Genomic DNA, 24,677 nt, shown 5'->3' with positions numbered 1-24,677 from the left:
ATATATTGTAATTGGCATATATACAGTTTTATATACTGTCATTTTGGTTTTCCTCGATATTTCTTTTTTGTTTAGGAAATTTTTATACAGTGAATAATAAGTTCTCGTTGCCAATTTTATTCTGTTTCCAATTTCATCTTCTTGTGTACCTTTGTTGTTTAACATTATTCCCAAATACTTAAAGAGGTCTACTTGCTCGATTTTTTGCCCTTCGATTTCAATATTTACAGTTGCTTCTTTGTTGGCTATTGTCATTACTTTAGTTCTCTCCATATTTATTATTAAGTTGTAGTTTTTTAGTTCTTCAGCCCAGATTCTAATGTTATCTGCGAGAGCCTTTTCAGTTCTTGCAACTAATACAATGTCATCAGCAAATGCACAGGCTTCAATTTTTATTTGTTGCAAATTTCTATACCCTATAGCGCATTTTTTAGTTTTTTTCCAACACTTTTTAATAACTTCATCCATAACGGAAATAAATAACAGTGGGCTCAACACTCCACCTTGTCTAACCCCGTCGTTATTAGAGAATTCGCCGGAGATTAAGTTACTTGTCCTGACCTGGTTTTTTGTGTTGACATACAAACTTTTTATTACACTTACAAGTTCTTCATCTACTTCCTTGTTTATCAGGCTTTGCCATATTCATTCTCTATTGACCATGCCAAACGCCTTTTTCATATCTAAAAACGCCAGGTACAGTGTATCGTTTTTTAACAGTGTTTTTTCAGTAATTTGCTGTAGTGTGAATATATGATCTTGTACGCTGTGTGATGGTCTAAATCCACTTTGTATATCCGCCAGTCGAGGCTCAACTATTTCTCGTAGTTTCTTTTCTAGGATAATTTCGTAGATTTTCAACGCTGAGCAGAGAAGTGATATACCCCTATAATTACTGCACTCTTTCGTGTCTCCCTTTTTGTGTATAGGCAGTATTATTGAAATGTTCCAATCCTCTGGGATTTTTTTGTTTGTCCACGCTAAATTTAGTAGGTCATGTAATTCTTGTTTACCCTGTTGTCCAAGATATTTCAATAATTCAGCATCTATTCCGTCGATCCCTGCTGCTTTACCAACTTTTAGTTTTTCTAGTGCATCTTCAACTTCTTCCATCTTTATTTTAGTTTCATAAACGTCTTCTTGCCCTCTTTCAGGTGTTTCGTCTGTTATCTGTGTACAATTCTCTGCTGTTGTATTTTCATTGTTTAAAAGCTCCTTGAAATATTCTCTCCACCTTTCTATAATGGGCTCATCCTCAGTTATTATATTTCCGTTTCTATCTTTTATCTGCTGTAGTTTAATTTCCGTTTTACTTCTCATATTCTTTAATACTCTATAAAATAATTTTGTATTTTGGGTACTATTTTCTTCCATAGTTCTTCCAAATTCTTCCCAGGCGTTCTGCTTTTCTTGTTTTATCCTTGCTTTAACTTTGTTGCGCTGTTCCTTGTATTTATCGTATGCCTCTTGATTTCTTTTTTGTATGTACATTTTCCATAGCCTTTTCTTTTCTCTGACTTCTTTTTTAATATCGTTGTTCCACCAGCTTGTCTGCTTTTTATGATTATTTCTTCTGGTATACCCGCAAACTTGCCCTGCTGTTTCTAATAGTATTGCCTTAAATCTGATCCACTTTTCTTCCACATTTCTACTTTGTCTTCTCTTTTCAATCCTTGCAAACTGTTTTTCTGTTTTTTCTATATACTCATTTCTTGTTTGCAAGTTTCTCAGCTTATAGGTTCTTATTCTTCCGCTATAGTTTTTGTTTTGTATCTGTTTTCGGTCCTCGACTTTGTTGTTATTCTTGAATACTCCTTCTAGTAGATAATGGTCACTACCTATATCATAGCTTCTTTTCACTCTGACATCTTTAACTTTACTCCTTTTTTCCCGAGGAACAATTATGAAGTCTATTATTGATTTTTCATTTCGCTGGGGCATTGCTCTTGTTATCTTGTGTATTTCCTTGTGTTCAAAGAAAGTGTTGGCTATAACTAAATCATTATCTATACAAAACTCTAGCAATCTTTTCCCGTTTTTATTAATTGTGTGTTCTCCGTGCCTACCTATAGCTCCTTGCCATTTCATGTTTTCGTTTCCCACTCTAGCATTGAAGTCTCCCAATATTATGAGTGTTCCCTCATAATCTTCTACTGTCTGCTGTAGTTGTTCCCAAAATTGATTTTTGTCGTTTGCTTTGTCACTTTCGCCAGGTGCGTATATTACAATCAAAGTTATAATATCGCTTTTACTACAATTCATTGATACTTTCAATAGTCTCTCATTGATGAACTCCCAATTTCTTATACCTTTTACTTTATCTTTGGGTATCAAACAGGCTACTCCTGCTCTGGCCCATTCAGTTTCCTTTACACCACTGTGCAATTCATTTAAAATAGATGATAAATATGTAAGTAAGACATTCAAGAGTAAGAAGTTTTCCTGTGAGATACCTATGACAAAAAAAAGTTTTGAATTGCCCAAGTGTCTTTGGAAATGTTTGTACCTATCTGTATTGCTGATCTAAAAAAGAATCACAAGTATCCTCTTATTAACAAAATAAAAGATTACTTCAAGCCCTTTCTTTAAATAAATAAACAAAGATAAGCAAGTCTCTTGTATTTGTATTATGTACTTTTAAAATCAAAATCAATGGATTACTAACTGATAAAACAAATATATTTAATACAATGTAACACAAGTAGGCCTGGATCCCGCAAACCGAAAAAAAGTTGATTAATAGCAAGCTGAAAATTTGTTAATAGCTTAACGGTGTCTCGTCGGCCACACTTTGAAGTATGGGAACACTGGAATAGGGGAAGTTTTAATTGTGGAACAGGTTAAACATTTGGACCGTAAGACTATACAGGGTGTTTGATAAAGAACGGGTCATAGATTAACCTTAGATTTCTGAGGTTAAAATAGGTCGATTTAAGCTAACTTACCTTAGTACAAAAGTTGATAATAACCGAAATACAGGGTGTCAAAGTTAAACTTTTATTTTATTTATTTTTGAATATTTCCTGACAGGCAACAACACGAAATTTGGTAAGTGGTGCTGGTACTGTACACCCTACTAAATTATATTAAACAAACGTTTCTGGCTACTACCAGAGGCGTACGACGGGGGAAAGTGAATGGTTGACACTTCCCAAATTCTACGCCACTGGCTGAATTGCTATTTAAGTGCAATTTTTTGATTCTCCAATACTTTCTATGTAAATAACATATTCTTCATTCGTAAAGATAAAGCCATTAGTTTTCGAGATATTTAAAGCTAAAAACGAAGGAGCATAATACATTAATCAAAATAAGTGTGCAGTAGATATAAGTGGTTGGTGGTTTCCGGTATTCCACCGGAAGTCCCTGATCTTGAACCGAACCACCATCTACTTATATCTGCTGTGTGCCTTTTCATTTTTAACTTCAAATATCTCGAAAACTAATGACTTTATCGTTACGAATGAAGAGTATATTATTTGCATAGAAAGTATTGGAGAATCTAAAAGTTATGCTAAAATAGCAGTTTCATCAGTGGCGTAGAATTTGGGAAGGGTCAACCTTTCACTTTCCCCTGTCGTACGCCTCTGGTAGTAGCCAGAAACGATTATTTAACATAATTTAGTAGGGTGTACAGTGCCTACAGTTTCTGCCAAGTATGACACGGATATGTCAAATTATTTTAAAGTATTCTTTTTTTTTAAATAATTTATTCTATATTTAAAACATTAAGAACTATGTGTGCCCGGTACTATAAAACTATTTTACATATCCTTATGATACTTGGCAGAAAGTGTAGGTACTGTACACCCTACTAAATTATGTTAAACAATCGTTTCTGGTTAATACCAGAGGCGTACGACAGGGGAAAGTGAATGGTTGACCCTTCCCAAATTCTACGCCACTGACTAAACTGCTATATTAGCATAATTTTTAGATTATCCAATACTTTCTATGCAAATAATATACTCTTCATTCGTAACGATAAAGTCATTAGTATTCGAGATATTTGAAGTTAAAAATGAAAAGGCACACTTATTTTGATTAATGTATTATGCCTATTCGATTTTAGCTTCAAATATCTCGAAAACTAATGGCTTTATCGTTACGAATGAAGAGTATGTTATTTACATAGAAAGTATTGGAGAATCAAAAAAATTGCACTAAAATAGAAATTTCGCCAGTGGCGTAGAATTTGGGAAGGGTCAACCATTCACATTCCCCCGTCGTACGCCTCTGGTAGCAGCCAGAAACGTTTGTTTAACATAATTTAGTAGGGTGTACAGTACCAGCACCACTTACCAAATTTCGTGTTGTTGTCCCATGCCTGTCAGGAAATATTCAGAAATAAATAACATAAAAGTTTAACTTTGACACCCTGTATTTCGGTTATTATCAACTTTTGTACTAAGGTAAGTTAGCTTAAATCGACCTATTTTAAGCTCAGGAATCCAAGGTTAAGCTATGGCCCATTCTTTACCAAACACCCTGTAGAAACGTCCCATGTATTTTGTCGGACAGAACTTCCAATTGATTTGTTACCCTTTCATTAAACTCTCATGCATAAATCAGACTGGGTATTTATCACCAACTGGGCATTTTAATAAGTCCGAAACGTAGAACATGTTAAATGTCAGAAATTATGACAAGTGATAAATAGCAGTCTGATTTTGGCACGCCAGTTTAATGAAAGGGTAATACCCCACGCTGTGGGTGAAAAATAGGTCGATTTCAGGATATAATTCAGGAATTTTTGAAACCTATCAGGTGTTGTAAAGGACGATGCCAGGAATAACTTCTACTAAAATGTAACCAAAAATATTGTGCGCTTTTTTTTGCGATTTTAATTTGTTAAATTTGCAATTTTTAATGATTTTTAATTTTGCAGCTTAGGATATTGATTTTAGAGAAAAACTTTTTAATAAAAAGTTGTAGTAAATTAAAAAACCTACAATTTGAGGTACGGTAAGTTTAATTTGGTTAATTGGTTATTGCGAAAGGTCCAAAATGGCCGTTTTTTACAATTGCATTATTTATTGTACAAATATTTTTTTTATTTTTTAAAGCTTTAAAATAAAGATCTTTCAATTCCAAACATAAAAAAAAATTGTAAAGCCAGATTAACGAATTTGTTGCTTAGATATTATAAATTGTTTATCCCAAGAGGTCAAATGTCAAAGGCTATAACTTTTTGAAAAAAAAATCGTAGAGAGTTGGTGAAACATCTGATCTCCTTCTAAAGAGTTATATTTTCATATTCTGATGTAAATAAATGCGTAAAACATTTTTAAACCTCTAATTTTTGGGTTTGAAAATAAGGGGGCAAATTTCGTTATAAACATTTAGAGCTGAAGCGGCCCTGTACATCCTATGAGTTTTTAACTTACAGATTATTGTTGCTGAAGATGAAACGAAGATTTATAAAAAAAGAATGTGTGTGTACTTTGTACGCACGTAAGAAGTTATACTTCTATTATATAATTTTAACGAAGTAATTGTATTCTATTTAAATATTAAACTAACTTTCTTATCTACCACTTTCAAAAATTTTTTATTAAAACAACTAAAAAAAATGAATCGTAAAAGGATTGGAACCCGGGACGTTTCGAACTCTGACCTAACGCTCAACAACTAGACCACCGAGGTCATGTGATTGACACGTACGTTTCGGATATAATTATGAGTGCAGCTGATCTCACTACTACCAACTTTGTTAAATTGCGAAACAGTAATTTCACTTTTATTTAATAATGGTACGGTAAACAATCCTCATTTTTTATTATGTTATTCCTTACAAAAATACCTTTAATTTAAGCACAAATAATTAAAAATCGTAAATTTAGGTCAAAAGTTATTAACTTTTTAAGAATTCCCATAAGAGCCCATGTTAAAACTTAACTTTGACCCTTAATAGTAATTAAACGGCACGGTAAAACATTTTTTTTTAAATCAAGTCTTAGTTTTTTGAAGTAAACTATAACATACTAAAATTTCATGCAAATCCTTAATTCTTTGCCGAAGGTGTAGAACGTCATTAAACTTGTGATATTTTGAAAATTGATCAAATTATTTTAATTTTGAATTGAAATGATTTAAGTGCACTTTACATCAACAATAAATTGAACAAGAAATTGACAAAGTTATTCAAGGCCAAATTTGACGAGTACAAAATGTATGGTTTGTAAAAGAAAATGAAGGAATTTGATGAAATAGAACAATTGGATATGTTTTATTTTGTCAAATTTCTTTATTTTCTTTTTATTCACGGCAAAATTGGATGTAGAATTGTGTTTTGTATAAGCCAAATTTGACCTTGAATAACTTGTCAATTTCTTATTCACTTATTGTTGATGTAAAGTGGACTTTAGAATTGAAAAAAAATACAACAAAACATATAGTAAGAAAACAATATATTAGGTGAATATTGATGGTAATCAAATTATATAAATAAAAGTATTACATTATTACATACTATGTATTTTGGCAGATCAAACAGGTAGGTTTATACCCATGATACATTAACAATTATTACGTACCTGTTGCTTTTAAAAACTATTTAAAAGTCACTACAATATTATAAACTGTTTTGTTTCTGTCCTCACAACAATAAAACTAATATATTATACATTTGTTTACCTTTACCTTTTCCTCCAAACCACAGCTGTCCTACAGCTGCCATATTGGATAATTTTTGACATGTCATTTGAACATCCAATCAGAACAAAGTTATAATGCGCGTATGCGCCTGGGTGATGCGTATGCGCCTGATTTTAACATATAAAAATTCACCCTCATCGCGCGTAAAGAAGTATAACTTCAAAAATAAAAAATTTCTACGACCAACTAAAGCCGAGATAATTTTTGGGTTTGAAAATAAGGGAGCAAATTTCGTTATAAACATTTAGAGCTGAAGCGGCCCTGTACATCCTATTAGTTGCTGAAGACAAAACGAAGATTTATAAAAAAATAAAAAATTTCTACAACCAACTGAAGCCGAGATAATTGTTTTTTTTTTTTTCGTAAGTCGTAGTGCCTTTATTTATAACAATTAAGAAATTATTTTACAGTCATTGACTAAAGAAAGACTTATATTATCTTAAAATAAAAATTATTATAAAATATAATTACATTTAATTATCACAAATTATTTTTAAAATCGGTGCTTTTGCGAGCGGCCGAATTTTGCAAATCGCCCGGCTCGCTTCAAATCCGCGCGGTCGGAAAATTTTTACGTAACTTGTATTAAATTTTGACAGAAAACAACTTAATAATATTACCATTATAATATACAGTCTATTTACCACTGTATTTGTTTTTCTTGATAAACTTTTATATGTGAAATTTCATTTCTGAAGAAATAATATTACAAAAATGATACATATTATATATGAAATATATAACTATATTTTTAATTTTTTCGTTGTTATATAAATATAATAATAATAATGTTACTTCTTACTATAATATACAATATAAAACATTTTCTTCTTGTAGTGAGTATTCTTTTTGGATTTCTTTAGTCAATGACTGTAAAACAATTTCTTAATTGTTATAAAAAAAGGCACTACGATTTAAGAAAAAAAAACAATTATCTCGGCTTCAGTTGGTTGTAGAAAATTTTAATTTTTTTTATAAATCTTCGTTTCGTCTTCAGCAACTAATACTCTGTAAGTTAGAAACTCATAGGATATACAGGGCCGCTTCAGCTCTAAATGTTTATAACGAAATTTGCCCCTTTATTTTAAAACCCAAAAATTATCTCGGCTTCAGTTGGTCGTAGAAATTTTTTATTTTTTTATAAATCTTCGTTTCAACTTCAGCAACAATAATCTGTAAGTAAAAAACTCATAGGATGTACAGGGCCGCTTCAGCTCTAAATATTTATAACGAAATTTGCCCCCTTATTTTCAAACCCAAAAATTAGAGGTTTAAAAATGTTTTACGCATTTATTTACATCAGAATATGAAAATATATCTCTTAAGAAGAAGATTGGATGTTCCACCAACTCTCTACGATTTTTTTTCAAAAAGTTATAGCCTTCGACATTTGACCTCTTGGGATAAACAATTTATAATATCTAAGCAACAAATTCGTTAATCTGGCTTTACAATTTTTTTTATGTTTGGAATTGAAAGATCTTCATTTTAAAGCTTTAAAAAATAAAAAAAATTATTTGTACAATAAATAATGCAATTGTAAAAAACGGCCATTTTGGACCTTTCGCAGGCTGTTTTGCAATAACCAATTAATGAAATTAAACTTACCATAGCTCAAATTGTAGGTTTTTTAATTTACTACAAATTTCTATTAAAAAGTTTTTCTCTAGAATCAATATCCTAAGCTGCAAAATTAAAAATCTTTAAAAATTGCAAATTTAACAAATGAAAATCGCAATAAAAAAATAGCTCACAATATTTTTGGTCACATTTTAGTATAAGTTATTCCTGGCATCGTCCTTTACAACACCTGATAGGTTTCAAAAATTCCTGAATTATATCACGTTTTTTCACCCACAGCCTGGGGTATAACAAATCAATTGGAAGGTTCTGTACGACAAAATACATGGGCCGTTTTCATAGTCTGACGTTCCAAATTTTTAACCTGTTTCACAATTTAAACTTCTCCCGTTCCAGTGTTCCCGTACATCAAAGTTTGTCCGACTAGACACCGTTAAGCTGTTAACAAATTTTCAGCTTGCTATTAATCAACTTTTTTGGTACGCGGGATCCAGGCCTAAAATTACAAAAATGAAATTCGGTACCTTCCCAAGCTGTCATCCTTATGACGACCTTTATCTTTATCATATAATTGCACCTGCAGCTCACCATCAATAGATTCGACGATAAACTGTATAAAGCGTAAGAAAAACAATCAACATATTATGTAAGTAATGTGAAGTTGTTAAAATAAGGAAATACCTTTGAAAAGAGTATTGTTTACACTGGGCGTTTCATCTACAACTATTTTCAATTTTTCACATGCAAAAAATAATATTTTATTTTTTACTATATTTTACCATAATTAAAATCCTTAGTTTTAAATAATTCTTAAGCCAACCCTGAAGAGTACTTTCATCCCTACCCAAGTACAGACAGTTTTGCTGAGACTTTTTGTAAACTGAAAACGAACATTATCTCTCTTCGGTTACCCGCCGAAGGGTAAAGATTCTCTTGTGTTAGCTTTCGTTGGCAACAGATCTATATCAGTACGCGAACCTTTCTCTGGGTGTTACAACCTTGTAACATATCGATAATATATTTCTACTTATACGATCTTAATATAATTTATCGCATCTTTTACTACTTTATACACGTATTCAGACATCTACCCTTTTGCAGCTTCCAATTAACTCGAATATGAGAAAAGTCAGTAAATTAATACGATATTTCCGTTGACTCTCGCAAACCTTTTTGACTTGGAAATCTTTAAACTATGAAATCAAATTTATAATCTCGACCCCTAATTTACTTCTAATTTTTACCATATGTGGCTTAATTAAAAACAACCTCAGTTCGATATTACTGGATTTTATGTTCCCCGAAACTCTAAAAGCCGACCGAACTAAAAGGTCTATTTTCTAATAATTTAAATTAGACACGAACAAAAGTTAATTATTGATATCCCCTTCGTTGTAAAAGCCTAAAGAAGCCGATTTCCTATGCTTCTGTGTCAAGTTAGTTACCAATTCAAAATGTAGTCTCGAGTGTCAAACAGTCTCAATTCACGATTTCTCGTTACTTTCGTACATCCATAGCTTGGACAATTCTTACGTTTATTACTCGAATTATTCTCGATTCTCTCGCTATCACGTTTAATTTTGACACTCAGAATGCGGTCCACTTTACTCACGGTTCGCTAAGACATGGCAAATTTGTGTATTAAAATTCGTAATCGTTATTAATGTACAGTGTTTGTAAAAAGTGTTTGTATTATAAAATAAAACACTCATCTCCATTTATGCATATTTCTTATGTGCAGAACAAGAAACATTCACCAAGTCAATTCACCAATTGGTAAAGTGTTTTAAACTATTAAACGAAACTATTAACTTTTAACAACTATTAACGCGAACTTTTCTCTGGGTTTAATTATCGCTGAGCAAACGCTTTTTCTCAAACAACTAATCGGACAAACTGCTATTCTAATAAAAAAATTAAACAATCGCACGAGAAGCAACCGCGTGTGAAACCAGCATATGTGCTTGATCGAGACGCGGGTGAACAGTGACCAAGCAATAACTTAGGTAAAATTTTTATAAACTTATAATATTGTAAAATTATTCGCTGTAACACGAAATTAAGAGACGTCTTATATTTCAGTTTGTTCAGAAAGCATAAAACGCCCTTATGTATGTTTCATTCTCATTAGAGATTTTCAGAGGGGTATATACGGCTACCTCTATAGCCATAAGTTATTTTGTGATACAATAAACATTGCTCCATTTTCTCAGTTGAAATCTAATTTCTTTCGCTTCGACCTAAGTCCAATTCTGTTTTATATATCTGGTAGGTTAGGAATCTATCCGGTTCTATAATTTTTGTTATCATTTTTGTCATTAGCGATTTGGAAATAGTTGTGGTTTTTGTTGGATATGTTACTGGTCAAACCCGATTTCAGGACAAACTAGTTTGGTCCTAAGCGCGTTAGGATAAACTAATATGGCCTAGGCCAAACTAGTTTATCCTGATATAAATACACACACTTCAGTCCAAACTAGTTTGGCCTAGGCCAAATGATAGAATAAAGACTCACACTTCAGGATAACCTAGTATGGCCTAGTCTAAACCAATTTAGCCGAGTCGAAAGTAATTTAGCAAACATGTAAGGACTTTTACATGCGGGGAATTCCCAAATCACGTCCCAACAGGGGTGGCACAAAAAATTATACATCGATATATTGTATCATATGATACATCGAATGAAGATATTGATACATACTATAAATCAATAAATTCTTGTATAATTAAATAATATAAAAAATAATAAATAAAAGGATGAGGTTTTTTCCAAAAATTAAAAGAAAAGATACACTTACGAATAAAATCGAGTACGAATTAATATTGTTTTCACCAATTTTGAAAAAATGTGAAAACGTTGAATTATCCACGTCCGTCTGTCTGTCCGTCCGTCCGTCTGTCTGTCCGTCCGTCCGTCCGTCTGTCTGTCTATCTGTCCGTGAACTCAACTCCTCCATCATTATACCAGGTAGGTAGAATGTTAAATGAGGTGCCAAATGAAAGCTTATAATCCAAGGATGGTACTAAAGGTGAGAAATTTGACCTAGGCTGTCTGCCCGTCCGACCGCGAATATAACTGAATATTATTGTTTGTTTGTTACGAATAATTATAATTTTAATACAAATTATTATTTTTTCAAGACCAAAGTATTTTATTCAATTTATTATTTATATTAAGCCGTACTAGTTCGCTGAATTACTTTCTTCTTCTTGGCTTTTTCCCATTATGAGTTTGCCGTTTTCGTCTTCCATAGCACTCTATTCTCCCAGTCGCCATCTCTGAGGTCTCTGTCTATCATAGCATTTCCTATGTGAGTTTTCCATCTCACAGCAGGTCTTCCTGTCCGTCTTCCTCCCAGCGGGTCCCAGTCCAGTAATCTTTTCGACCACCTGTGCTCCGGCATTCTTTGAACATGCCCGTACCATTTCAGGCCTCTACTTTTACTACCACAACTTTTTTGTAATTGAGCATTCGACTTCTATTCTGTTTCATATTTCTTTTGTTCTTATTCTATCCTACCTGGTAATTTGTAGACACCTTCTTTCTCATAAACTCCAACTGAACTGTTCGTATTTTATTTCGTATTATTGTTGTCACTGGCCATTCTTCCGCTCTTGTAGGGTAATATTCAGCACTATGCCCTGAAAAATCCTTTTTTGTTTTCTTTAGTTAAAGTGTTCTTCCATATCACTCCATGGAGTGCTTTTGTGGGTTGTTTTGTCCGTACTATTCTCGTTTCTATATATTTCGTACAAGTGCCATCTCGGTTTATCATTTACCCTAAATACTTAAAAGTCTTTCAACTCTTAATAGTGTCTTCTAAACTTACGTTTAAAACAGCAACCAATCTGTAATCAATTACTTTCGACTAGATTAAATTGGTTTAGACTAGGCTGAACTAGTTTATCCTGATATAAAAACATACAATTCAGGATAAACTAGTTTGGCCTGAAGTGTTCGTCTTTATATCAGGATAAACTAGTTTGGCCTGAAGTGTGTGTGTTTTTGGCCTACGTACGGTGACCATATGTACTTATTTAAGTAGGACAGTACTTATTTTTAAATATTGTCCTAATGTACTTTAAAACCTTTCTAAGGACACGCGAATGTACTTATTTTTTCTAAAAAATGAATATTTTTATCTTTTACTACTTTTAAACAAATTTCTTTGTATACTGTTCCAGCTATTGCAGCTGTTGTGTCTTGATGATTTCCAATATTTCCATTCTTTTGTTGACTCTTCTCATGACTTCGTTGTTTGTTACAGGCTCGGTCCATGCTATCTTCAGGTACCTTCACCCACAGTTGAAATGCTTCCAACCTTTTAGTAGTCGACGCGTTAAGTGACCATGCTTCTATCCCGTAAAGCAGAGTCGAGAAAATAAAACACCTTGCCAGCCTAACTCTCAAGTCTTAATTATTTCAGTTCTCTTGCACAAACTACCTTTCTCATTTTATTGAAGTTGGTTCTTGCCTTCTCTATTCGAACTTTGATTTCTTTGGAGTAATCGTTTGTGTGATTAATTATTGTGCCAAGATAGTTGTAGTTTTCAACTTGTTCTAAAGTTTTACCTTTAATTGTCAGGCTTTTATCAATATTTTGGGTTTTTGATATCCTCATAAATTTAGTTTTCTTGATGTTTACTGATAATCCATATTGTTCTCCATACTCAACTATCTTGTTCATTAGCTTTTGGAGGTCTTGGAGGTTGTCCGCTATTATGATAGTGTCGTCCGCATGTCTAATGCTGTTAATTGGCGTTCCATTTAGGTACCTTTATTCCTGCTGTTTCTCCCTCAAGAACTTTTTTCATAATTTCTTCAGAGTATGCATTTAATAGTAGTAGTGACAATACACACCACTGTCGCACTCCTCTTTTAATTTTGAACTCTTCTGATGTGTGTTCGTTAATGCTTATGTGTGCCTGCTGTTTAAAATATAGATTTGCTATAATTCAAAGGTCATTGTATTGTAACTGTTTTGCTTTGAGGACGTCCATTAGCTATTTGTGGCGGACTTTATCGAAAGCCTTGTTGTAATCTATGAAACAGACGTACATATCCTGGTTCACATTCAAGCATCTCTGGATTAGTAGTGTAAATCCAAAGTGGGTTTCTTCAATATCAAGATCAAGTTTTTGGTAAATGCGTTTATGCGAATGATCCTTAAAAACATTTTAAGTGTGTGAGACATCAGGCTTATGGTGCGGTGGTCGTACACAAAACTTCACTGCACAAGTGAAACATTTTTACACAAAATGTGTAACCTACCTAGAAAACTGGAGTACAAATTTTCATGAATTTAAACTATTCAAAAGCATAGATCTAAAGCGGGCTCCACACTCTCGGCGAAGTTACTTCGCCAAAGTTGACCGATGATAGTCCGAAGTCCGAAGTACCCTCTCTACACACTCGTTCTACTTCTCGAGGAAGTGCGATACCGACAAAGATCCCTATGACCCGACCGACAGAGAATGGAAGTAGAACGAAGTGAGGCAAAGTTACACAAGGTGGCCGTCTACACTCTCGTACTTGTTGAACCTCGATCGACTTCGGCGAGAGTGTGGAGCTCGCATTAGAAGTGAAATAACATGGAACGATGTTTGTTATTCTCTCGAAGCTTTTAAATTGTATATCAAGGCAACCATGTTAAACGAAGATCAACTCTTTGACGAACTGGGAATTTTGAAAGACGTGGCTACAAGTGAAAAAATTGCTGAGTGGAACAGAGAAGAAAAAAATAGTCAAGATCGATGGCTTAAAGTTTTTAAGTGTGTAGATCAATTCAAACTGAAAAACTTACAAATATTATGCGAATTTATTTTTTGTCTTCCGGGTACTAGTGCGGCTATCGAGCATTTATTTTCTGTAATAAATAATTATTATTGGACGTCGGAAAAATCACAAATGTCCATATCCACTCTCAAGGCAGCGATGCTGGTGTACGCAAATTTTGATGAGACTTGTATGAAATGTTTCATTTACTTCAGTCAAAGCCGGACCTTCTTAAATTAATTTTAAGTTCAGAAAAATATGAATGATGCAAAAAACCGGAAGAAGTTGGTCTATTCTAGGTCTCTCATCTAAAAACTCTTAATTACAGGCTTGTAACTTTTTCAAAGTTAATGTAATGTGTTATGTTTAGTTTAATTGAAATAATTTTTTATGTTTTGCTACATAGTTTATTTATTTTTAATGCCAAAAAGTTAGATTTGTCCAATAACAAGATACATTTTGCGTTTTTAATACATTTTTGTTTTTTGTACTTTTTTTTCTCTAAAAAGATATGGTCACCGTCTACGAGAGATAGGACAAACTAGTTTGGCCTAGGCCACACTAATTTATGCTACGCGCTTAGGACAAACTAGTTTAGCCTGAAATCGGGTTTGGCCGGTAACAGATATATTTAATTATTTGCTTATATGAAATATTTTTTTGAAATTTTTAGTTATTTAGTTCATTAAAATGATTTAACGAATTAGTAATAACTAGCTGAGAATTCCATGTAGGCGAGGAAATGCTGCAATAAACCGATCGAATTTTTGGAGTTAGATAATGTCAATGAAACTTTTTGCATTCGGTCCGTAAGAGCCTTAGGAAACTTTGGGATCAAAAATAAAAATTGCATTATTGAACAAGGAAAATGGATTTTCGTTAATGCAAATGTTATTTTCGTTGTTCGACTTATATACACATTTAAGTAACCGTTAGTTTTTCTTCCAACTTTTATTTAACATATAAAAGTTTAAGAGTATATTAAGACTCAATTTTTATTAAATTTATAGTTAAAAATAAAATTTTAACATTTATAAAATACTATATTACATCATTGTATTTTTCAAACGCCCAATATAAACCTGCTTTTATAAGTACCTATGAATGATAAAATGAAGCAGTGCTAAAGCATACAAGCAAGTGAAGAATGTAAGAAGAGTTTTAATTTTAGGATAGATTCAAGACATAGAACATGAACACTTAAGAGTCAAGCATTCTGTTGTGTTAGTTTGAAAAATTAAAACTCTGCCTTGTTATATACCGTTAACAACCGATTAAACTATATAAAAACCAAACTTTTACCCAAACTTTGTTAGTAGGATGTCCCTACTTATACGAGAGACCCAAAAGTTTTCTTAGGAATATAGACATTCCATTACATAAATCAAGAATTGCACATATATTATTACTTTTACTACAAGGCATTATCACCTTCGATGTTGTTTAGTTCAGCTATCTGCAGGCTGCCCAAATCTACTTTGCCTCTGACCTTAATATGCGCAGTTGGTTGTGATGGGCCAGGGTAGAAAGACGCCTTTCTCTCTCAGCATAGAGACTTTTTGGCTTTGTTGCCATGTTATCTCTTCTTGATTTGCGTATATTATGTCTAAAGTGGAATTGGGTCGTCTATTCCTCTATCTCTTGTTGCCTAACACCGGCGGTACAATACTCATGGTCCCTGAGCGTCGACTGTGTTGTCGAGATCGCAGAAACTCACGCCAGATGCTGGTCAACGGTCTGCGTTCTTAGTATCAGAGACGAGCTCACGTGGGACCACCCTATTCTCATTCCATATTACCTCTGTGCGGAGGACTGCAAGCTCATAAATGTCTAGCCCCAAGCTGGAAGTGCGCTTGTAGTATATGCCCAATTTGGAGATGAGTGGTAGTCCAACGTGCTATCCAACGTGTGAGGTTGGACCTTATTTACCACTTTATTCCTTAATGCGTTCACCTGTTCGTCCTCACAGGGATACGGGGCAGGTGTTAGCGTAGTTCAAAGTTACTATGGCGAGAGTGGAGCCCTACGGTGTAGCTAGCGTGCCACCCTCATCTAGAGACAAACTTGTAGGGGAATTGGTTTCACTACAATGCATTGTATTGGAATGCAATGCATTGGATTCACTATCATGCATTCATCCCAAATCATCATCCCAAATATTGTCTTTAAAGTCTCTCACAGTGACTGATCTGTCTTCTTTTCTTTTTCATATTAGAAAGTATATTAAGTCAATCTCATTGTAGAGCACGAAGCCATGATGGCGTCTATGGCCTCAACTGCACTGGATACTCATTGAGAATGAATGGGCGGATGGGCCATTGTGACATTTAGAGACGGGCTATCGAGTGTTGTCCTGTGCTTTCTATGGTACAGAACCTGGTGGTCAGTATGCTCACCAGCCACTGTAGACTCCGACGGTACCTTCATCTGCTTGGACTGATGGCTTACGGTGCCGTCTATGTAATGGGGAGGAGGAAACCTCCTCACATGTCCTCTGAGAATGCCCAGAATTGGCATATCAGAGGTGGCAGATCCTGGAATCGGCATCTAGGCAGCCGAGCCAGATGAGAGAGTTGCCTCTTAAGAGTCTTGTGGCTTTCTGTGAGGCAATAACGTTTCTGGGGGATTAGACGTTCGGGGTGACATCGGCAGATTTGCAGACCCTGCTGATTCTGACAGACATGGGAGCCCGGTGCAGCCTGAGCCCCAGAAACACCGAAGAACAGGTTCTTATGAACCTGGTCCGTAAGATAGGGGTGATACAATGGACTCGCCGTAAGAGGTCTAAGTGTCTGAAGGGCTCACAAGTGGGCCCTGCCCCGATTACCATACCATACCATATAAGCCCATATGTTTCTAAACTTTCTTTAAAACAGTGAACAACGTTGGTGATATATACAGCCTTTACCTTGACGGATTTTAAAATAATTAAAAATCGAGTACTTTTCTTTTACATGCGATAGGATATTTTCTTATATCTACTAAACTAACGATAAATAAAGATCATGCACCATTATTTTCATGCACTAGGTGGATACATAATCTGAACATCAATAAATAGAAAACTTTTGGATCTCTTTTCGTTGTTTTCGTCTTACCTTCCTAAGTTTTCATCACCACCCGTATCATCTTTGTCCCATAAGTGTACATAAAGTTGTTGTCCATTTGACTCCAGTATTTGAAACTGGCAAAATTAAAATAAAATAGCTATTGTCAACCAAATAAAAAAAATTAAAGTAACTTAAGGAACTGGATAACGTTGACAAGAGATAATGGTTTACACAGGTTTTTTAAACAAATATTATTTGCTCCAGAAGTAGTATTAGACCCACCGCATACATACAAGCAAAGGATATAATATAATATACTCTTAACGTCTATACTAATAAATAGAAGGCTTGTGCTGGCAAATAAAGCCTATTTCGCGATGGGCCACATACTCAAATCGCGAGACGTACACCGGAAAACAAAACTCCGCGTCTATAAAACAATAATCAGGCCCATAGTAAGTTATGGCTGTGAAACATGGGTGGTGACACAGAAATCTGCCAATGCATTAGATGTGTTTGAAAGAAAAATATTACTGGCGAATTAGGTATAATAGAGAAATATACGAGCAATATAGCGAACCAACTCTAGCACAATACACTAAACTGCAGAGATTACAGTGGACAGGGCACGTGGTCCGCATGCATGAGAATAGAATCCCCAGAAAATTGCTAAATGCAAGAGTGCAGGGAAAAAACCTGTTGGAAGACCTAAAAAGAGATGGGAATACGAAATTGATGAGGATGCCAGGAACTTCCTGGGAACGCGTTCACGGAAAAGAACAGCAGTAAATCGAAATTATTGGAGAAGCTTGTTGAAGGAGGCCAAGGCTCGATTTGGGCTGTAGTGCCATTGGATGGATGGATACTGTCAACTCGATTGTCGCTCGACTAAAAAAATCAAAAGATCTCCTCGATAGCCTTTTGACTGAAAAGTCGCACAACTATCAACAAGCCGGTCAATTCCTATGGCGTTAGATGGACCCGCGCATACACTCGACTAAACAGTTGTTTGACGGTCGTTCAGATGGGAGTAGAGACGGGCCCAACGGTTATTTTTACCAGAAGCATTCATTTCTGGGGCTATTCTAGCTACTCAAAATACAAAGTAACTTTACTAAAAACTATAAAAAATGTAATTGGCAATAATAAATATAATTTTAGCTTATAAAAACAAAATACAACCCGAAACAAATTTTTCTTGTTATATAAAAGTATAAAACGTCTAACGAAAAATATAAGCTTTGAGGTTTAAATTATGATTATTAAAAAATTACACAACATATATTAAAAATATCACAAGGAAAAATTCTTGTACTGGCTGTATACCATAAATCCCAAAAAAATAAAAACCTTATTTTGTAAAAGGTATATGTATTTAAAATCCTTAAAAAGGGCTGTATCACAAAACGTTTTCGGAATCAATATTCCATCATCAGTGTTATCCTACAATTTTTCAACCAATATGGTTGATGTCATGTGATGCCAGAGGTTAATTTGAAAATATTTGAAACATCCTTCAAAATCTGATAACATAATGTAACCCCAACTGTTTAAAATCAATTTAAGGGTTGTTACCCATACATTTTGGTGGCTTAAAGCATGTAAACCTGTCATAAAACTGATGATGGAATATTGATTCCGAAAAAGTTTTGTGACACAGCCCTTTTTAGGGATTTTAAATACATATGCTTTTTACACAATAAGGTTTTTATTTTTTTACAACATAATATTATATTGTCTTTAAATATGTTACAGACATTTTTATAAAAATTAATTGTTTTCATTGAACAGTAGAAAGTTACTTATTTCAGATTCATATTTAAAAATGTGTTTTGTTTCACTTTTTTGTGGTAAAATGCTAATGCAACATTTCAACAATCTTGTTGAATATCTTAAAGGGAGATGTAGATGAGGACAAAAACTTTGCACTTTCAGTAGTTCCTTCATTACAGTCTTTACAGACAACGAAAAACTTGATGCAAAAATTCAAATTTTACAAGTATTTCAAACAATGAAAAATAGAATAGTTAAGGACTTAACAGCTACTACTAGCTACTTAATTACACAACCTTCCTAATATTCGCACAATCAATTATCCAACGAGCCGCGCCCACCTCAAGTATCAACAAAAAATTCCACAGGGAATCATCAGTCATCAACAAATTAACTTCGACATGTTGACACACTGAAATCTCCAATGCAACTATCGATTGTACCATGTACCACCGAACGGTGCCAATACTCACTTACTCGCCCTCAGGGGCGGATCCAGAAAATCGATTAGGGGGAGGCACATAGGGTACAAACTCAAGGAGTCTGGAATATACTCCAATAAAATCTATTCTATCTAGTGTATTTTTGATCCGTCTGGGGGGGGGGGGCACGTGCCCCCGTGCCCCACCCCTAGATCCGCTACTGCTCACCCTACACAACTAAATAGTTTAGTCGAAAACAAATGGCAATACCTTCACGACTGGACTAAATAGTTGTTCGACTAAAAAGTTGTATGCATGCGGGAGCCCTTAAACAAATCGAAAAGTTGTAAGGGTTATGAGATAACCCTTAAAGTTCAAGAGGTTGCTCATGCGAAAAGTAGTCCTAATTTATTAACATTTTTTTAACAAATTATAAATATCATTTTTTAGGCTCGGACAGATTTTTTTAGGTTAGGTTATATAGAATTAATAAACGAATATGATTGCGAAAATATCGGGGAGATCATTGATATCGGTTTTATTATTGATACAATTTTGATCTTTCTGTATACAAATCATCAATATACATCTGCTGTTGTAGTTCTGTTCTTTTTCCAATAGTTATTTTCCTAACAAGTGCAGAAAGTCATACTTTTCCGCACGCGACTGCAGTTTGCCGAACGACGCGAAGCGGGAGTCTTGCCGAAGAGACTTTCTGCAAGAGTTAGGAACAATATTTTTTCTACGAGTCTTTAAAAAATGACCAAATCTTAATCAATTAATTAAATTAATATGAAAATAACATACACAAATTAATTCTTTGACAAGGTTGTCAAAACCAAACTTTCAATGTTAGCATGACGACGATCTTGGTTTCCATGACGATGATTCAAAACGACTGTTATTGTCTACCGATTTGACTTTCGAATATTATGTCAAAATAATTTTATTTCATCGAATTGTCGCGTTAATTTCATTAAAACAGGAATACAATAAGATACATTTGAAATAAAATAGTAAATAATATCTAAATATTAGTTTATTGCATGTATTATAGTAATTATTTTAAGGCCATATTAAAATATCTAAACGCGTGCGGAAAAGTAAAACGCGTGCGGAAAAGTAAAACTTTCTAAGCTAAAACGCGTGCGCGAAAGTAGACATTTTTGCACACTCGTAGAAAAAATACATTTTTGAAGTAAAAATCATGGTTATTTTCTATAGAATGCCTAGCTAAGGTTGCAGTGTTGAATTTATTAGTTGTTACACTATGTTTGTGTGCAACAGCCCTTCTGTGTAGATATTGGTGTGTTTGTCAAATGTATGTTGAATTACAATCTTTACAATTTGCTTTATAAACAAGATCTGACTGCAGGTCTTTAGTAACATTAGGTTTAAATTTTGAAAGATATTTTCCGGATGTTTTAGACTTAGACGAGATATGTTTAAAACATCCGGATGTACATAAATCGTTTATTTCGTACAGTATTTCTCATGATCATCTTTCAGTGCGTCACAGTTTTTCGATTTCTTTCTAAAGCATTAAATTGTATGTGACAGAAAAAAAGGCACGTCGGTGATTACATTTCGTCGGTGACATTTTTATAACATTTATTCTAGTTATTCTAGTTGTCAATAGATGGCGCCATATTAAAAAAATAATTTTTTTTTAATTAGATAATAATATTACAAATATAATCTGTATTTATAAGACTATACAAATCAAAGAAAATACCATTTTATAAATGCAAGAAACACATTTGATTTGTTTTTATTCCAAATTGAAAATAAAATGTGACAACTGTCAGATTTAACTAAAATGTCATGTTAGAATAAATGTCATAAATGTGTATGATCACGGACTTACCCTTTTTCCTATCATTTGTTACGCACTGAAAAATGATCATGAAAAGGACAATATAATCGTTATTTATAGCTACGGCCACCTGCTAAATAGGATTTTTAGTTAGTCATATAATTTATAATAATATTTTATTTCCAATTATCTCATTTCAACGTCACTCTGTTACTAATTACCATTTGATTGTCGGTTAAGTTCATAAGAAAGTCGAATAAATTTGGTATATTATGTACATATAAGTATAACTGAAAGTACGAATAGTTTACAATTTTTTACTGAAATGTCGGATGATTAAGACAATATGAAACATTTCATTATGTTTTAAGATAATATGGGAACTTGTCTACAGCATTTCTACTAAAGATTAAAAAAAATTGAAAGCTTCGAAAAAATTGAGCACCCGGCAAAAATGATTAGCAACTTACAATGGGCAATTACTAAGAATTAACATATCCAAAACCAAAATAATGAAAAACAGATAAGATGAAAGGTAAATGCAAGCCAAGAGAAAAATAAAAACATAATACTGCTCTGCAACAGCACTAAATAACAGCAACAATACTGAATAACAGCAGAAATTATACAAAACATCGGAAAAAAGAAGAACAAATATTACTAAAAATAATGAATAAAATGTAGAAAATATCGGAAGATTGGAAAGTGTCACTAATAATAGAGGTACCCATCAACAAAAAAGGAGATAGGAAAGAATTTAGTAACTACAGAGGATTGACATTGCTATGTACATTGTATGAAACTCAGAAATCATTAACAAACGATAAGAATAATGACCTCGCTAATTAGCTCGGCCAAGGCCATCAAATTCACACAAAAAAAAAAAAGAATAATGGCAGAACATACATTAGATGAAGCACAAACAGGATAGTGGCAGTAGTGTACAGGATCACACTTTAACACAACAAAAAGTGCTGCAAGATGAAAAGAAAATATAGGTACTTACAAATCGCAAGACCAAGACAGACATGGGATGAAGTAATCGGAAGGATATTGGAGAGAAGGGGAGTTACATGAACAGATGCAAATATGTTGACGCGAAATCGCAAAGAATGGAAGAAATGTGTTAAGAAGTAAAATAGACCTTACACATGGTAGAAAGGTTTTTGATTATATATTTATATACAATTTATACCATGATCCTCTGATAATTAACGCGAGATGAGATTAATCTGAAGTATTCTCTTTACTACTATTGGTTAATATTTTTATGAAAATAAAACTTTAAGACATATTCAAATGATTTATTTCGTACACTATTCCACTTTACAGTTGAGCTTGTACCCAGCCTAAATAATCATTACTTGGTAGCTTGCGCAAGCCTCAATGCAAAGAGCATTATTTGCCGGCAATTTTTACAACGCTGTATTAAAAATTTTAGTAACGTGATCAGACGACACAATTTTCTATGTGTTTAAATATTTCTCTTTTCTGGTCCAAGGCAATTGAATTTTGCTCTACTACGTGTAAATAATGTTATGTGTTGTGTTTTAGAAGTGGATGTCATGCAGATAAAATATAGACAAACTTACCTCGCACCAGAAATCCCATTTGGGATCAACAGTATTGTCGATGACTTTTGTTTTAAACTCTTGTGCTCCAACGGTGACAACGGCATAAGGATCGGATTTACCTTTGCCGAGGACACTGATGTCCTTCTTCATCAGATGGCTAGCTTCGAAAACGTGCACTCTAAGGACTCCCTGTAAATATAATACACCAATAAGGTAAAGATAATTCTATGTATAAATAAAAATTAAAAAAATAATGTTCATCATTGAACTTCAGTTCAATGCTAAGACTAAAATTTCGAAAAAAACATGTCTAACAACAAGCAGGATTCCGATCTTCACGCTCAACAAACTCAACGAAAAAAAAGTAGCCAAAGACAGAGAAATACATCTACTATTCGTCGATCTAACTAAGGCATATGATACCGTATCACTGTGTAAATTATGGCAAGTCGCGGAAAAATCCCTTATTAATATAACTTTAATAAAAGCACGGAAAAAATTCTATAACAACATCCAAGTAAACATAAAAATCAACAACGGATTATCAGATAGCTTCATGGTACGTGATTGCTCAGATTAAAGATGATCTAATATTTATGACAAACCGGCTGTTTCGAGAATACAAAAAATGGGGCATATACGTCAATATAGAGAAAACCAAATATGTGTGTAAAGGAGGACAGAAAAACGAGTCACAACTAGAGGATGATGTTGTAGCAAAACAATGAATCACCGGTAGCAGTTCCAAACTCCAGTTCCATCTCCAGAACATTCTGGTGGAACCACGATATACGTGGAATCGGTGGAGAGAGACGTGCGGTATGTGGAAGGTCACACAATACCTAGAGGTGGCGAAGTCTGGAATGATCGAGAATAACGTTATTTGCTATTTAAGCGGAGCGCGCTTTTATTTGAGTTTAGTTTAAGCTAGGGATTTGTAAAGAAAACTTGTGTAAATAAATTAATAAAGTCGTATATAAAAACGAACGCTCGTTTGAATATTACAATATGGTTGTCGAGTCAACCTCTGATTATATATACCTTGAAATGAGAATCCAACAAAGTGGAAGAATAGCATTCGAAATAGAGGGAAGAATTGTTAAAGGAAAGAAAGTGGTAAGAGCTTTGAACTCACTACTTTGGTCAAAAACTGTATTAAAAGAGAAGAAAACACATAATAACATCTTTAAAAGCGTGGTACTGTATGGAAGCGAAGCCTGGCAACTGAATAAGCGAACAGAACAGAAGTTGCTCGCACTGGAAGAAGATCGGTCTGCATCTGTAGAGTCTCACACATAACGAATGAACGAGTACGAGATATTATGAATAGGAAAACAAACACAATAGAAGAAATTCAAGAAAAACAACTTTGTTGGTATGGCCATGTACAAAGAATGGAGAAACATCGACTCGCAAAGTTGATAATGGAATGGCAACCCCCGGAAAGAAGGAAAAGGGGCACATCGAAAACTACCTGGATAGTGGAATCCAAAAAGCAATGTCTGAGAGAGATCTACGACAAGGATATTGGACAGATCGAAGCTGCTGGAAAAGAGGAACCGGAAGGCAGAGGCCGCTATATAGAGGAACCTCCCAATCGGAGATTGGATATCATCATCACTACCGTTACTCTATCTACCGCTGCTCTGAAGAGTTATATAGAACTGCATTTATGCCAGTCCCTTAAATTTTTCAACCATGACACTCTCCTTCTTCCTATACTCCTTCCTCTTCTATCAAAGGAACCAATTAAGTGCAAACTTGAGATTCAACACCAAATGGTAAAAAAAATAACGAAATTTCGGTTAAGGTCAAGAAATAAGTGACAAAAGCAATCAGAATCTCCAGATGCCTTACAAAACACCAGAAAATAAAACAGCTTATTCAGTAAAAGTACTCAGTTCTCAGTTTGGGTTCAAAAAGATTAAATGGGGTGGTCACTAGCCTATCCTAATCAATTCCAACTCCACGTGATAAACCCGGGTAACCTGAGCAACCCTGTGGAAGAATGTGGTAACCAACCACTGT

General features: G+C 33.9%; 1 protein-coding gene across 1 annotated transcript in view; it reads right to left on the bottom strand.

The window, feature by feature from the left end:
- The window catches only part of LOC126882970 (extended synaptotagmin-2-like), a gene marked incomplete at its 5' end in the record, with an annotated part of 104,435 nt that overhangs the window by 63,662 nt on the left and 16,096 nt on the right, over nucleotides 1-24,677 (bottom strand). Inside the window, 2 exon segments of the mRNA XM_050648097.1 lie at nucleotides 17,113-17,198; nucleotides 22,668-22,838. Of these exon segments, the coding sequence (XP_050504054.1) occupies nucleotides 17,113-17,198; nucleotides 22,668-22,838 (257 nt within the window).

Source organism: Diabrotica virgifera, chromosome 4 (genome assembly GCF_917563875.1).
Source record: "Diabrotica virgifera virgifera chromosome 4, PGI_DIABVI_V3a".
NCBI classification, from domain to species: domain Eukaryota; kingdom Metazoa; phylum Arthropoda; class Insecta; order Coleoptera; family Chrysomelidae; genus Diabrotica; species Diabrotica virgifera.
The sequence above is the reverse complement of the archived record's forward strand: the minus strand, read 5'-3'. Positions and strand labels throughout refer to the sequence as shown.